This window comes from Eutrigla gurnardus (genome assembly GCF_963514095.1).
Source record: "Eutrigla gurnardus genome assembly, chromosome: 14".
Taxonomy (NCBI): domain Eukaryota; kingdom Metazoa; phylum Chordata; class Actinopteri; order Perciformes; family Triglidae; genus Eutrigla; species Eutrigla gurnardus.
Window position 1 is genome coordinate 3,878,100 of NC_139937.1, and position 15,939 is coordinate 3,894,038.

The 15,939-nt window shown below is 45.7% G+C and overlaps 2 protein-coding genes across 3 annotated transcripts; one reads left to right on the forward strand and one right to left on the reverse strand.

Annotated features, from left to right (window-relative positions):
- Positions 1-2,245: 2,245 nt before the first annotated feature.
- Positions 2,246-12,839, reverse strand: trim46a (tripartite motif containing 46a). Its single transcript, XM_084026496.1, has 12 exons — positions 12,677-12,839; positions 11,507-11,765; positions 11,060-11,210; positions 10,112-10,310; positions 9,888-10,034; positions 9,720-9,815; positions 8,722-8,975; positions 8,508-8,629; positions 8,077-8,406; positions 6,037-6,266; positions 5,850-5,917; positions 2,246-4,024 (listed from the first exon to the last, which is right to left on the reverse strand). Exons 1-12 carry the CDS (start codon positions 12,734-12,736, stop codon positions 3,577-3,579), a joined length of 2,364 nt encoding a protein of 787 aa, XP_083882622.1. The 5' UTR covers positions 12,737-12,839; the 3' UTR covers positions 2,246-3,576.
- Positions 12,840-13,421: 582 nt separating this feature from the next.
- LOC311024269 (transmembrane protein 107-like) lies at positions 13,422-15,602 on the forward strand. Of its 2 annotated transcripts, none has more exons than XM_084026594.1 (5): positions 13,422-13,769; positions 13,862-13,929; positions 14,240-14,340; positions 14,791-14,887; positions 15,198-15,602. In XM_084026594.1, exons 1-5 carry the CDS (start codon positions 13,683-13,685, stop codon positions 15,265-15,267), a joined length of 423 nt encoding a protein of 140 aa, XP_083882720.1. In that variant the 5' UTR covers positions 13,422-13,682; the 3' UTR covers positions 15,268-15,602. The 2 variants fall into 2 exon arrangements, with proteins under 2 accessions (XP_083882720.1, XP_083882721.1); XM_084026595.1 differs by lacking the exon at positions 14,791-14,887 and adding an exon at positions 14,965-15,061.
- Positions 15,603-15,939: the final 337 nt, after the last annotated feature.

Genomic DNA, 15,939 nt, shown 5'->3' on the forward strand with positions numbered 1-15,939 from the left:
CTCCTTCCTCCTCCTTCCTCCTCCCTCTGTGAGTGAAGTGATATGTGGACAGCTAGTCATTAATCTGTCAGAGGACAGCCTATGGACCAAAACACTGTCAGCACGGATGAACATACACATTTCACCTTCGATATAAATCATCTGTCAGGTATCCCCCTCTCACAGATTCAATAACTGAGCTTGACACCCCTGGACCCGACAGCAGAATTGCATGTGTCACGCACCGAGTTTCATTTAACCGGCTTGAAAAGAAAAGAAAAAAAGATTTGCAGTAAAACTCACAAACGTCTTCTTCCTTCAAATGATCATCGAACTCGTCATGAATGCACAATAAAGTCAAGCTGAAGACATGGTTCAGTACAGCTAATGACTTTATTGAGAGTTAATGTTTTTCCAGTCAAAGACACGCAATCGCACAAAAACACTCACAGAGCTGGAGGGCTGCGGCCTTGTCTTAGCATGCTTTTCACTTTGGCATCCATCCAGAACACATGCATGTGGCAGTATTTGTGTGTGTGTGTGTGTGTGTGTGTGTGTGTGTGTGTGTGTGTGTGTGTGTGTGTGTACGGGAACACTGACACACAAAAATGTTTTTTGGTGATGTTCATGAACCCCTTTGAGCGGCAGAGATCCATTTAGTTTGACAGTTTTACAGACAGAAAAGGTGGTCGGCCATGGTTGAAACTTGACTAAAGTAACTCGGAGGCTGGAGTGTGTGTGTGTGTGTGAGTGTGTGTGTGTGTGTGTGTGTGCGCGTGTGTACAGGACGTGTACATGTCCGTTGTGATGTTGCAGAGGTGCTGAGGAGAAACTGGGGGAAACACAGCTGTTTATGGGACTCGGAGTCTTTGCTTGCATGAGCAAACATTTCTGCAGCTTCCTGCACCGTGTGCACATTTGAAAGTTTGTATCTCATCGCGTGTGGAACTTATTCTGCATGGCACTCAGCATTTTTGCTTCAGTCAACTCCAACACTCGACACAAAAGCTTCATTGGCGATTCAAATGCAATGGTTTCATTCTGGGTAATGACACAATCAGTTTCAGATGTTCATGTTGCGACACCTGGAATAAAACATGCAGGTTTCCCGTTAGAGTTACGTTACTTATTTGCAAACTCCTCCAATACAGCCATTTACGAGAACAATGAAGACGTTGTAAGCTTCGACACGCCGTGTGCAAACACAGACGAACAGTGGAACACTGGCTGAACTTGAGGGGAGGAGTTCTGTCGGGGTAAACAAGTGTAAAGTGAACTGAGCTGTAGCGAAGAACGGTTTCTACCTGCAGAGCCCCGAGGGGTTGGACAGCCACAGAGACAACACTGAAATGCTGTTTCAGTGCCACATTTCAGATTGAACTTTGACCGTTTTAAAATCTAATAAGGCATAAATGTAGTTGCCTCTACATGTTGTGGCAGAACAAGGAGAGGAATATTCCTCCAGGTGGAACACAATGAATAGCACAAAGATAGACAGCCAAACACTCGGCTCATATCTGACCTGTCATCAGATTTGTGGACAGACAAGTCAGCGTTGACACATTGTGCACCTGTTGATGACTAACCTTTTTCAAGTAGACATCAACAAAGCACAAACAATGTCGCCCCCTAATGGTTGATGTTTATTATTGCGTAGTCCTGCAGCAGACAGGTCCAACACGGCTCCCTGTTGATTTAAAAACAAATGCACAGCATCCCGCTGTTACGCAATACCATCATGAACCTTTGTCCCTCCGTCTGGAGGATGACGTGTTCCACTTCTACCAGTCCGACTGGCTCGCCTACTGAACCTGCCCCCCTGCCCCGCCTTGTCTTCTGCTCACATGTCATGTAGCTAGTATAGCTCGACTCCTCCTGTTGCTTTCCTTCTGTCCTGGGTGTGTCAAAATAAGTTTATTATATTCAAACCCCGTGGCACAAACGAGCCACTTTACCTGTTCATCAAGATCTGGCACCTCTGAGTGATGAAGCGTAGGGCACGCCTGCATGTAAGGGCACGTGTGGCCTTTAAACAAGGAGTGTTATTCCTGAATCCCTTCTGTTTACAGTCAATTAAAATGTGACAACTTAATAGCACGCAACAATTATGTGGACTGTTGCATTTGACCGAAAACATGTTTATCATTTTCAAATGACAGGGCGAGGATGAAAACATACACACATCACTTATTAGCTATTATTTGACACAAAGTGACTCCATGTTACACTTATCAGTCATTTATTGTTTTTCATGACATGATAGAAACATTCCTCCAGCCAAGGCTGAATCTAAATGAAGAGAATCTGATTTCTGGGATGCTACAGTCTGAAGTCATTCAAGTGCTGTGCTGTAACACAAGTAGAGGAGTCTAGACACATTAATCAGGACACACACACACACACACACACACACACACACACACACACACACACACAACAGGGAGCATCAAAGTCATAGCCAGAGTTCACATACACACCAGAAAAAAATCATATTATATATCAAAATACAGACGGAGCCGGTCGATTTGAAAATATAACAATATAGACAATCTCTTGCACTGAAATGATACATTACTGGGCTCTTCCACAGACATTACTTTCAATCAGCTTAGTCAATAAACAAAGCAGTAAAGAAAACAATTAAGTCAATCACAGCTCATTAAAAAATCCCTTCACTTCCTGTAAAGTCACATCTCATCATTAATATGTGCAAATCACTGACACCACAGTTTCAAACTGGACAAGTAGGCCGCAGCTGCTGTCTTTTTTCTTATATACGTCAAAATGTAAAATGCTGAAATGTATTCACATTAATAACTCAATCAGCATTATGAGAACACCATTCTTCAGAACCTTTTCTTAACCGTGAGTGTGTTCACCCAATGAAATGCCACACAAGTCCTTTTGAAATGCAAAACAGCGACTATATCAAATACCACCTGGGACTGTTGAGACACTGCGATCCTGACGTGAGCAGCAGAACTTTACAATTTAACAGCTGAAGAATGTTCACATTCTCTTATTCTGAATGATATACACATCATTAACACAACATAAAAAAAAATCAAGCTATAAAATTAGACATACGGTACATCTGAGGTGCTTTTACAAGGCGACAGTCAGCTATCTGCATATAAGTTATGATCCTAGTTACACTTGCATGCAACTTTGTTGTCAAGTCATTCTAGGACAAATGAAAATAAGTGTAAAAAAAGGTGGCCGATTTTTTTTTCTGACAACACATTTAACCTGTGATAAGAAGCTCACCCTGTTAGCAGAGTTCTGCATAGTCTAAAATCCCTTCACCACAATGTCCACGGGAGCATTGTGCAGTTGAGAAGAAAGAACAAACAAAAAAAGAGATTTTATATTCAGGCCAAGTGCAAAAGAACATCAGATATTTATATTAAGGTCTCAACACCACATTGAGAGGAAAAACGTAACCATATTCAGCAGTGACAATTCAATCAAGTATTGAAGCTTCAAAATAATCATCAACTTACATTAAGTGGTGAATATAAACCACCTTTACCTCTACAGACATAAACGTCTGATTGCTGACTGAAATGTGAACTCAAACTTCCGTCTCGACACAATTTATTTGCTGAGATTCGTAGCATGTGTTTGGATAGTTACCCTCCGTGGCAACGGCTCCTCGATGCTCCGATTGGCCACCAGATCCTGCAGCTGCAGGGCTCCTCCCCCGATGAAGCAGAACGCCGGGCACACCGGAGCCGAACAGTCCATGTGTCCCTCCCACAGGATCCGCAGCGAGTGGGCATCGTAGAAGGTGACGCGTCCCTTCTCACAGTCCAGACACACTCCCAGTCGGGGTGGCAGAGGAGCCGTGTGAGGGTGAGACAGGTTACTGTGGCAGCTACTGTGGGAGTGCAGCCCCCCCTGGCTCTGGCTGTCCCCCTGGCTCGGAGTGGGACCGTGTCCTTGAGGAATCAGGATCTTGCCCATGCCCATTGTGAGGAAGCAGAAGGGAGGAGAGTCCTGGCCGTCCTCTGCCCCGCTGTCATGGCCGCTGTCTGGGTCGCAGCTGAGGGGGGGCAGAGGGGAGGCAGAAGGGGGTAGAGGGGGGGAGAAGATTAGACTGTAGAACAAATAAAAACGAAGGAGAATATATAGCTCCTGTTTTAAACAGTCTGAGTACATAAGGACTTGAAGATGCTCCACTTCATACTCATTAGCTTTCCACCTTGTGACAATAACATTTCTATTTTACGCATCTATACTGAATTTTTGCAACTACAAAAAGTATATAAAAAATAATAGAATCCAGTCATATAGTTATATTACCAGAGAATGGGAAAGCTGGTAGAAAAACTCCTCCACATTCTGCACGCTGTGCTGTTTGTGTTTCCTTCTCTGATGTTTCTTAAAGGAATCTCATGTAGTGAAAATCCTGCCTCGAATGAGCCTAACGAATCAGCCTGTTTCATGAAGACGCTCCATGATCAGAGCTTGAATTCATCAAAACAAACTCCGAGGATGTGTATGCTTTCACCGCGGCTGCTGATGGAGGTAAAAATCATCTTAAATTATACGAAAAGCATGCAAAACATGAGCGTGAGCTCCATCAGCAGCTGCTATGGTTAAAACTCCCTGCAGCACGTCGGAGGTACCAGTCACTTCATAAGTTGGAAAAGTTGGTGAAATTACTCTTTGACCTAAAAGAAGAACCAAACACACGACGCCTCAAGGCAAACACGAAGAGGACCGGTGGGATTTCAACTCACTACAATGAGACTATGAGGTCGTTTCTCCACCAGCTGAGCTAACGGGACCGAAATAACTCCTCAATGAATGCAGGTGCTTCAGGTTTGTGGGGCTTTGAGGTAGGTTTCAGATGATTTAATGGGTAAATGAATGGACTCCAATATGTTAGAGGGATTTGATTAGTTATCTCTAAATACGTATCCATCTTTCCTACTAAGGGTTTTAATGGATTATCTGCATGTTTTCATTGTTTTAAGGGATAATAAGGAAAGATAGGAGTGGTGTGAACATTTCAGAGTAAATAGGTTTCAGTCTATGAACTGGCCTCTCTCTCCCTGTGTTACTTTGTGGTCCAGTGGTGAAGGATCGACTGCCAACTAACCCAAAGAGGAGGAAACAGAGAACATGTAGGTACAGGTAACTGAGCTAGCTAGTCTAACAATCTCAGCATTACAATAAAGGGAACACTTGGGAGATGTTCTGCAGAGGTGTAAGCACCATTCTAAATGTTATGGGTCAGAGCAAATGAAGACAGGACACGGCATAAATGGAAGATTTCATTTCCGCCAAATAGAACGATAGACTTTTCGAGTGATCACCCCTTTGAGTAGATGCAGGTGCAGCACAAACCTCTCGCGAACCAAATCACAACATGAACATGACCTGTTTATAGGCTGATGCTAATATAGTGAAGCAGTGCGAGGTTGGAGAGGTCTTAGGTGAGGAAGGCAGAACTTCAAATTGGCCATCTGTGCCATTTGAAGTGTTCTATGTTATTGTAAAAGCCATTTCATTTAAACTCAATCATCAGCTGCTGACTACGTGTGCTACTGTTGTACTTTAGCATTGCCCATTGGCCCCTTGAATAGTACAGTGGACCCCAGTTTGGTCCTTGTGGCCTGAATGTGCCGGAACCACAGCGTCTCCCACTGTGCCAAACAATCCAATTAATGGTGCTTTAAGCATGCTGAAAGTAAACCGCTTTCTTTAGTGGTGTGTCAATGAATGTACCGTCAACATCAAGAGCTCGTTCAATCAGTGACAGAGGTTAAACTCCGCCTGTAGTTGTGGTTCAGTGAAAAAAAGGAAGGTGGTCTTGTGTGTGACTGTGGATGTCTATATTTAAGAGAGTGCGATGTAGTTACCGAGGGCTGGCTATGTCCTGGGGGAGATGAAACCACTCTTGTAGCTTAGCCTCCTGCCCTACTCCCACCTGCAAGGCAGAGAATCAGAAAGACACGCATGTTTGGTCACAGCCATGTTGAATCAGCATGTTGAGTACAGCTGAGTCTGTGTATATAATACGCATCATAATTCCACAGCAACGCTCACCTTCACCAGGTAGGAACCAGGCTCCACAGAGCATGCCCAGTAGTGTCTGCCTTGAGTGACAGCCATGTCGGCCACCAGCAGGTCAGAAGTCAAGTGGCAGGAAGTGAGAGTGCGGTCGGCGACCTGGAGGAGGGAGAGGCCCGGCACGCTGCGGGCGTAGGTTTGGCCCCGACCCAACGCCAGCCTGTCAGCGTGCAAACCCCAGCGAGAGTCCAAGGAGAAGCTCAACACTGGGAGGGCAGGAAGAGGAGGCACACCGGGAGGGAGAGCAGGGGTGAGGAGGGGGACGGGGACGGAAAGGAGCCAAGAGGGAGGAGGGGTTAGATCCTGAAGGTGTGACGGTCAGGGTGTAGCAAGTCTCAACATAATGGAATAAGAGCTACAGAAGAGTGCAGGGAGAACACACAGTCAGAGAAGAGGAAGAGCAGGATAAAGTGACTTACATACTACATATTGTTTTTACTAGTTTGTGAAGGAATGACTTTGTGGAATGTGATGACCCCTCCCCTCCACTAGGTGTCCCCGTGTCCAGGATCTGTGTCGTCAGCTTCAGGAGCCGCACCTGGTCCTGGTGTGGTTTCTGATATAGAGGCTCCCTACACAGGCTCTGGCTTCCCTTCATGTAGATGCTGGTTTGCTTGTTCAAGACATTTCACACACCACTAATCACTGACTTTCACGTTTCATGTAGAACTTTTAGACTTCTCTCGTCTCCCTTTGTTACAGCTTTTGAGGGGGTCTCAGACAAACGGGGGCTTGTCTGGGATGCAAACCCGCTCAGTGTGTTTAAATCTACTTTTAGTGTGACGGTCTTGTTCCATGCTTGTTGACCTGGTGTCAGTTTATAATCTGGTTCTTTGGGCGAGCGTTCAGCAGGCTGTCGTGTGTGTGTTTGTGTGGCCCAGCTGTGTTACGTTGGGGATTCCCGGGCCGGTCCTGTGTGTGGTCATAGTAAATGTGATTGTTCTCTCCCTCTTAAGCTTAAAAGCTAATTCTCTTTTATGTGTTGAGGGATTTTTGGTGGTGATGAAAGAGCCGTTGTCTAAAGCACATCTGAGGTTGCGGGTGCTTGGGTTGCTCCACTTGGCTTGCGGGGTTAAAGTGTGTCGGTACCCAAAACAAATGATGCCTGAAGACCGGGGAGAGTTTATCTCGACTTCTGGAAAGGCCCTTTGGAGGACGGGGCTGTGGTGAAGGTGTGTGTTCTGGGCTGTTTGAGCTCCGTGTGCTGCGGCTTTGTCCATTAGTTTAGATGGTATTTATGCAGGTAAGTTCAGCTGTATTTCTGAAGTCACGGCTAGTGTTGACGACTTTTTTTTCCAGAGCTCTGTCGGAGGAGGGACTGGAGCGCTGAACCATGACCAAGTTGGTGGGTTGCAGCGTGGAGATTGGTTGGGGGGCTGGGAAATGCACTACAGGACTGTCAGTGTGAAATCTTTCAGCCCCCTCTCCTCTTTTTATGGGGGGATGATGAGCCCTCCGCTCCACTAGGTGTCCCCGTGTCCTGGCTCATCTGTCTTGCAGGATCTGGGTCGTCGGCTTTGGGAGCCACACCTGGTATAAGTGCCTACACTTAGTGCCTTTTTTTTTTTTTAAACGTTTCATCTCAATATGTCCCAGTGTTTTGGGGGGAAGGGGTTAGTGTGGAAGGACAGACTGGAAAGAGTGACTGCGATGAAACTGGAATGCAGAATAAACAGAGGGGTTGGTGCAGAAGCCAAAACAAAAATGGGAAAAGAGGAAATGAAAGGATGGAGAGAAGTAAAATATCAAGATTAGTAAATCAACTGAAGAAATGGCAATACTGGAACTGTTGGCAGATACAGTAGTTTCTTGCAAATGCAAGTCAACTTATTTCAAGAATTAAAAAAATAATAATCTTGAGGCATTTTAATCTATTTACAGTAAATTTATTAATTCAGTTAAAATGCAATGGAAACAAGGAATGGCCTTGTGAAAGGAGTGTTTTTTTGTTGGGGGGGGGGGGTGTAGTGAACAAATGTCCAAATGAACTGAGGTAAAATGATGTCCGTATCTCACCAGGTGCTGGTGGAGTGTGGAGGTACACTTCTTCACTGTACTCTCCAAAGCCAGCCTTGTTGCAGCCTCTCACCCGGAGCACGTACACACTGTCTATCTGCAGCCGGTCGATCACGGCGTTGGTGCCCCTCACTTCATCCAGACGCAGCCACGCTGTTGCAGCGTTGGGGGATCTGGTGCCCCCCCACGTGGCCGCGGCCCCTCCTGCTCGCCGCTGGTATTCAACAGAGAAGTGCCAAGCTGGGGCCGAGTCCTGAGGGAGGCGCCAGCACAGGAACAGCTGGTCGTAAGCGAGCGTCTTCTGGGTGTCGATGACTGGAGCCAGCGGGGCTGCAGAGGAGGCAAAGCAACAGATGCAGGTTACATTAATTTACTGTAATAAGGTAGAAAGGTAGAATTCCACTTTTACGTGGTTCAAAAAAGGAGCCTACCTTGTATGAACTCCAAGCTGTGGATGAGCTTGACCTCTTTGGATGCGTCTAGGTGAAAGTGCCTGAAGGAAGGATCAGCTGAGAGGGAGAAACACTGGAGGTTTTCTATGGCTTTCACAAGCCTGAAGGGGAGACAGAAAAAAAACACGTCAGAAAGCAAAATCCAACCAATGAATTCCTCCTGATTTTGGGATTCAGCTGATACGTGTGTCACCTGCTGTGAGTGACTCTGGCTGCCTGTACGAAGCAGGGTTGATCGGTCTCCTTCAGCAGCTCCTGTGTGTAGGCCATCAGGCCTGCATGCTCCAGCAGGCCTCGCCTCTCTGAGACCTGGGCAGACAGGGCGTCCTCCCTCCTATTGCGGGACCCCTCCAGGGCCAGAGCCAAGGCCCCCTGACGCTCCGCCACAGCTGCTCCCAGCTCTCGGATACAGTGGGTCAGCTGATGCAGCGCCACGGCACTGTTGGCCTGGAGACAGAAGGAGTGGCGGGAAAGTGCTGAGTGAAAAGCAATGAGAATCACGATCTCCCACACAGAAGTGTGCCATTGCACTAGAATCCCGGGCCCCTAGAGGGCCCACCAATACCACCTGTCCCTTTTAGTTACAGTAGGAGTTAAAGTAAGCTGGGAGGTCTTCAACGTCAAATTATGGCCCTGTGGAGGGACCCCCTATTATATACTGTATAAAATTGTGCTGCTTATTAATCGGGCCAATACAAATATGTAGTGCAGCCTATAGAGCCATGTATAACAGTACTTTGTAATGATGTATGTCTACAATGCTAAGCCATTGAAATAATAATTGTTGACAGATTCATATATTTATAGAACATATTTAAATTCTATATTGACATTTCTACATCATAATTTCACAACAAAACATTTAACAAATGAAGATTTATTTTAGGTTGTATTAGCGTTATTGTGGATTTTTGGACATATTTTAATTTGTGGAAGAAAAACAATTCAAAGACCCCCTGCAGTAACTCTGCAGACCCCCTAGGGGTCACGGACCCCCTGTTCATGAGTGATGCTTTTTGCATTTAGATTCAAATCCAAGACAACATGCTGCTTTCAGCCTGTTACACAAAATAAAAGCAATGCTTGGTTGTGTAGAGCGGAACCGAGTGTTGATATCTCAGTATAAATATTGTACAAAAAAATACAGTAAGAGGAAACGGTTACTTTGACAAAGCAGAGAAAAGAGTTCACCTCCATCTGTTTGATGGCAGCTTCCAGTTGAGTGATCTGACTCTGTATCGTCTCCTGGTTGGCCAGGATGAAGTTGACTTCCTTGGTAACCTTTTCCTGTAAGAACCAAAACAAATAGATGACAAGACTGCCGCCATGAGGACCCAAACACCGTGGAAACGGGCTCACCTTGAGGGCCTGGTAGGCCTGTGCTATGGGCAACACTTTGTGTCCATGATGGACCCGACGGAGCTTACACAGTGGGCACAGTAACCTCTGGCAGTTACGGCAGTACCACTGCAGCCTCTCCTGCTCATGCTCGGTGCACGCGAGGACCTGGAGCACAGAAGAGAAATGAGGCACAGCGGCACGGCTGCACGCCATGAAGACGACGACGCAAAAGACGCACAAACCTTTGGCCGAAAGTTGTTGGTGGGTAGAATGTGTTCGTGCTGAGCTCGAGGGGTTCCCCAGGGGTGGTAGAGTTTGAAACACTCGTTGCAGAAGTTGGTCTTGCAATCTGCGCAACCCTTGGTGGCCTCCAGAGACTGGGGAGGCTTACAGAAACCACACATGATGGCTACGCTGCCCAGACTAACTGTGTGCCTGTACCTGCAGCAGAAAACAGGAGGAGGCCATAAAACTCCACAAAGGGAAGATGGAGCATCGGAGTTTGCCCTGCTCTCTTTTCACGAGTTCAGATTCCAACTCTTCTACGGTCTGACCTGGAAACGTCACCAGCAGCTGCCTTGTTACTGCATCTTGCGCAGTAAAACATGCACCGTCACACTTTCCTGACCAACATAACTGGATCTGGGGGAGGGAGCAGCTGCACTCATCACACTGCTGCATGTGAAACAGGGAAACTGACGATCCCTACCCCTCACACTCACACTTTGATCTTCACTGTTTGAACTGATAAGGGAAGAGGAGGATTAACATTCACTTCACGCTGAATTTCCACAACACAACTCTGGTTTGTTGGTCCATTTTGCCACGGTCGCAGTCCAGTAACAGTACACTGCAGTTTTTTGAGGTGTCCCTGCAATCTGCTATTAGGGTTATCCTTCGCTTAGGAGCAAAGGAAAGACTCATTATTTAAAGTCCTTCCAGCAAACGATTTTCTGTCCCATTTATAAAGCAGTATTGACTAAGTCCTTCATTTGCTGCCTTTCTTTATTTCCTGCATGCTTGGTAAAAGGAAACTTTTTCCTGATTTCTGTTAGTGAGGATGAGGCAACATCATAGAATGAAATAACAGCACACCACGATACGTGGTTGTGTCAGCACTGGCTCCACCTGTGACTCCGTCTGCTCCAGCATAAACTGTGTCTATGGTGGTTGTGCACATGTATGCATACCTCTCCACAATCCGCTCCAGTGTGAGGTTGCGGAGGCAATCTGTCAGGCCTTTCTCTCCCAGCTCCACGTCCTGCTGACAGGAAGGACACGGGAACAACATGGGGGGAGGGGCTGCATCCTTCCGCCTACGCCCAGGGTACGTCCCACACACTGAGGGAAGGACACAGGTGTAGAGGAGGGGAGTCGGAGGAGATGCGGAGGAAGATTAATAGATGCAGAAGAAAAAAGCAGAACTCTTAGTTGTCCTCCATAAATAAAGGCTAGTTCACTGTGGAGGAAACACTTTGAGCTTACACACACACCTGCCTGACAGTGCCTCCTCGACTCTCTCTGCCTCTGTAGCCTTTGCTCTACTTGCACTTATATAAGCTGTGAGATGAATGCAGGCCGCGAGGCATGACAGTGCTTTCAGACTTTGCATTTTTAAGTGAAGATATTTTCTCCACCTGTTCTGAGGACCCGTTCCAGGCGGTCCGGGGTCCTGGGTGTGGGTCGCCGTGCCTGTCGTGGGGAGCGGGTGTTGGGTGTGGAGGCCGGCGAGTTGGGCTCCCCGGGGAGGTCCGGAGGAGGATAGCCTCTTTGTACCAACACCTCGGCCGCACACAGCAGACACACGCTGTGCTGACACGGCAGGAGGACGGGCTGCTTCACCATCTCATCACAGACCGGGCAATGCAGCTCCCGTTCCATACTCTTCATGTTGGACTGGAGGGGAGAGGTTCGAGAAGAGAAGTGAGGAGTGAGCAGTCAGAGTCGATAAAGGCTGAGTCACGAGAGCAAACGGAGAACCCGCTGCACTTCACATTCTGCACCCGCTGTGACCTGTGAGCATTTGCTTTTTTGGTGATGTGTGGGAGTGAAAAGCGAGAAGGGCAGCTGCAGCAGACACTGGTTACGTATGACTGATGTTGGATGTACAGGGAGGGAAGATGTGGGGGAGAAAATAGCTTTCAGGTGTTGACTACAGGTGTTAGCCTGACTCTATATTCCCCTTCCCTTTGAACAGCTCAGATGGAGACCTTTAAGCTCTGGTATAGGGTACCATGGGACACCAGTCCAAGGGGAACATTTCAATCAATAAATAAAAAATCTCAGTTTTTGCTGCTCAGGGGTTTGAGGTGCTACTGATTGTGCAGGCCCTATTCTGGCTGCAGCTAGCCTAGTAAACGCAGCATCCCGTTTCTATGACAACGCACATCCGCTCTGGATCATCGTATGCGGCCCGTATCAAGCTATTAGCCAACATATATATACTATATATACATATATTTTTTTTTATCATAATCACCACACATGTATCTGTTGCAACGTTTGGATGCATGTCATCAGTGGCCTCGTTTTTTTTTGTTTTTTGTATGTTTCCATCCACTGGAGGCTTGCCAGAAAGCAAACCTCTCTTTGATTGAATTAATGCCAAAAAAAGAAAAAATGCTCCGACGACGAAAACAACTCGATATCCTTCATCATAGAGGTAGACGGGTGGAGGGCAAATGTGGCAAAACGTTGCGGATAAATATGAGGGGTGGGGGACAAAGGGTAGTAATAGTACATCGTCTTAAATAAGCACACGTGACTGAAATAAATAAGCGTAATAAAAAAATGATCGTCGTACTCACACTAATGCGAACCAGCGCGTCCATGATCGAGGTAAAGGTTTGTAACTCCGCTTCTGCCATCCCTCCAAGATGCCAGCGGCCCTGCGATACAACAGCTTAGAATAAAACACAGGAGAAAGACAGGGGGGAGAGAAAGGCGACCCTGGGCATTAACTGGTTGACTGGCTGCTGGTGGTTGTCTGGGCTCAGCGCGTGCTGCTGTTGCGCGCACGCGGATTCTGTGGCTCGTCTAAAAGCAGCGAGTCGAGTCGGCGTGGAAACAGGATGGGAGGGGAGACTGGCAAAGGTCTGGCTTGTATCACAGCCGCAGTGCCCGGGGAACGATTCAAATGTTACACTGTGAAAATGGCTTTAAGTTACATTTTAATACATGCACATCTGACTATGCTAGAACATCATGTCCGGTCTCATCATAGTGTGTATATGTATATGTATATATATATATATATATATATATATGAAATATGTTCTGTATATATATATATATATATATATATATATATATATATATATATATATATATATATATATATATACAGAACATATTTCAGAAGAATATATTTCAGAATTAAAACGCTACCTTCCTCTATTTTTTTTTTTGTCAAAATTCGTATCTCAAATCGTTTTGGCCCAATTTCCGTTGAGCCGTTAGATGGCAGTGTTCTGTAAAAAAAACGAGAAGAGTCCGGAACCTTTGAGTGTTGGTCTTGAGGGAAACCGGACCGAAATTACCAATGCACCGGCTTCCAACGTTGTTGTAGCAACCGTGTTAAGGCGCGACTTAGTTAGCTAACTTGGCTATTTGTTGAAGTAGCGATATGCTCGCGAAAACGCGTCTGCGTTTAACGTGGCGTCGTTTCCGTTAGCTTTAGACAACGTAGCTTACTAGCGAGACGGCTGAGTGCTAACGCTAGCCGAGGAAAGATGTGCTAAGCGTGTGCTAAGCGAACACTGGTTTAGCGTTAGCTGCCATTTAACCTGCAGCCAATAGCGTCGTCGGGTTAGGATGTCGGCCGTCAGCAGCCTCGTCCCCGCTCGGTTCTTGACTATCACCGCTCACCTTGTCATCGTTATCACGATCTTTTGGTCGAGGGTAAGAGAGAGACGTTTTTACGCATTCTAGGTCATCATCGCTATAATGTCTTTACTTATAATGAGTGTTCCTCATACCAAACTGTTTCACAGGAGAACAACGTGAAGGCTTGCCTGCCTTTGGATTTCACGCAAGAGCAGTATGACGATGAAGACAGGAAGTAAGGAAATATTTGACAAGCGCACCATCACACAAAATAATGTGACCCACACAACAGTGTTGTAGTCATGACCACTTAAACCCGGATCACGCCATGACTAAGAAGATTAAGACTTTTTAGGGATTGAGACTAACTCAAGGCAAGACCAAAACTGCTATGGGTTTTTGATGAGCAATCACAGTAATTATGTTACCAGACCTTGCACAGGCAAATAGTGATATCCCACAGACTCGAGACGAGAATGATGTTGAGTTATATACAACACTGCCACACCGGCATACTCACTCTCTACTCCCTCTCTTTGTCGCAGGTTGGTGGTGGCATTGGCAGTCACTATCGGTCTGTTTGCTATAGAGCTGGCTGGGTTTTTCTCCGGCGTGTCCATGTTCAACTGCAGCCAAGGTCTCCTGTGTATCCTTTGGACTGATGCTGTGGGTCCATCATTATTGATGTACGATACATGACAATGTAATTGGTATGTTCAATTCCAGCTGGGGGCCTTTTAATGCTTTAATACCCCTCTCTCCCCATTTGTTTACTTTCTGACATGCCAAAATGTAATCTTAAAAAACACACATTCCATGAAGCCACTGAGATGTTTATATGAGGCTCTTATGCAAAAAAAGACAACCCATTAGATAAGTTCAATCCCGTTCACCTTTTGGATAAAGAGTGGGAGGGGGGATTCATTTTGGCTTAATTGATGACTCAACATGATCCAGGAAATTGGTGTCAAATAAGAGATCTCTATAAATATAAAGAATATAAAAGGGGATACATGTTATTAAAAAGTAATTCTAGTTGTCAGTTACAATTCCATGACTTCAAACTCCCGTATATTCACCTCTTCGTCTACTATAGCAACAGGAGTTCATGCCAGTGCCTCAGTGGCTCTGCTTTTCTTTCTGTTTGAGCAGTGGGAGTGCGACATCTACTGGTGGATCCTTGCCATTTGCAGGTTTGTATCTATATTCTTAATATTGTCTGTTTGTTTTTCCAAAGGTTATTTTTTTCCCTGACAGATATTACACTCAGCACTGGCTGTCCACTGCAGCGCATCCGTGTCCCTGTCTTTCTTTGTGTTTGAGAAGTGGGAATGTTGGACATATTGGGTTGTTTTTGCCGTCTGCAGGTTTGTGTGTGTATCAACGTGCGTGCATGTATCGGCTTTCAGAGAGCAAGCCTCTGTAAACAATGAAGTATTGGAGACTATGAAGTATGAATGCATGTAAGCAATGTGGCACATTTCTGTCTGTCTCTCCCTCCAGTGTGCTACCTGCTTTCGTGGAGATTCTTCTATTTCTGGCTGTTTTTGGACTGAAGAAGAAACCGTTATGAAAGACAGCCTCGATGTGAAATGCAGCAATGTACCGTGGATGTGAGCAGCTTTCTCACTCAAGAGATCAGTCAGTATCGACGGATACTGTAACTACAGGAGATCTATCATTCATTAATGAGGTACATGAGGAATGGACAGAAACATGTATCTTATGTGTTGCGCCCGCAAACATCAAAGGGACATACAGGTCACACTCTAATGTTTTTCTGTATATTTTGAATTAGATAGACACAGAAAATACAATAACTTTGAAATGGGTGCGCTGTTGTGAGTAAACCTTGATGTGGTTTTCTGTTCTCAAATGCATTTGGTATAAAATCTTTGTTAAACTGCTGATGGTTGTCTGTTCCTTGCTCTTAACCCCTCCTGCACTCAAGTCTATTTTTGCCTCTCAGGCACATCTGTGTCACAGTGTGAGCATGGTAAAATACTGCCTCCTTCACCCAGTTAGCAGATCCTTAACAAAACTTTAAAACATAACATTTAAAAAATTACAGATAAGGGCCAAATTAAGCAGGCCAACAACTGTATATACATTACATTAACATGAAGAATTATTGAACTATTATAAACCAAGACACAAAAACAGAAGAAAAGACCAACATGGCAGCCTGCGGAGCAAATACCTGTAATCACGTGTCCTGTAAAGGACAAACAGCAACAACCGCGTA

Coding starts and splice junctions, on each gene's coding strand:
- trim46a (XM_084026496.1), bottom strand. CDS start 12,736: ATGGCAGAAGCGGAGTTACAAACCTTTACCTCGATCATGGACGCGCTG. Junction 11,211..11,506: donor GGAACGGGTCCTCAGAACAG/GTGGAGAAAATA, acceptor TCCTTCCCTCAG/TGTGTGGGACGTACCCTGGG. Junction 8,976..9,719: donor CTGCCATCAAACAGATGGAG/GTGAACTCTTTT, acceptor TTCTGTCTCCAG/GCCAACAGTGCCGTGGCGCT.
- LOC311024269 (XM_084026594.1), top strand. CDS start 13,683: ATGTCGGCCGTCAGCAGCCTCGTCCCCGCTCGGTTCTTGACTATCACC. Junction 13,930..14,239: donor TATGACGATGAAGACAGGAA/GTAAGGAAATAT, acceptor TCTTTGTCGCAG/GTTGGTGGTGGCATTGGCAG. Junction 14,341..14,790: donor CTGCAGCCAAGGTCTCCTGT/GTATCCTTTGGA, acceptor CGTCTACTATAG/CAACAGGAGTTCATGCCAGT.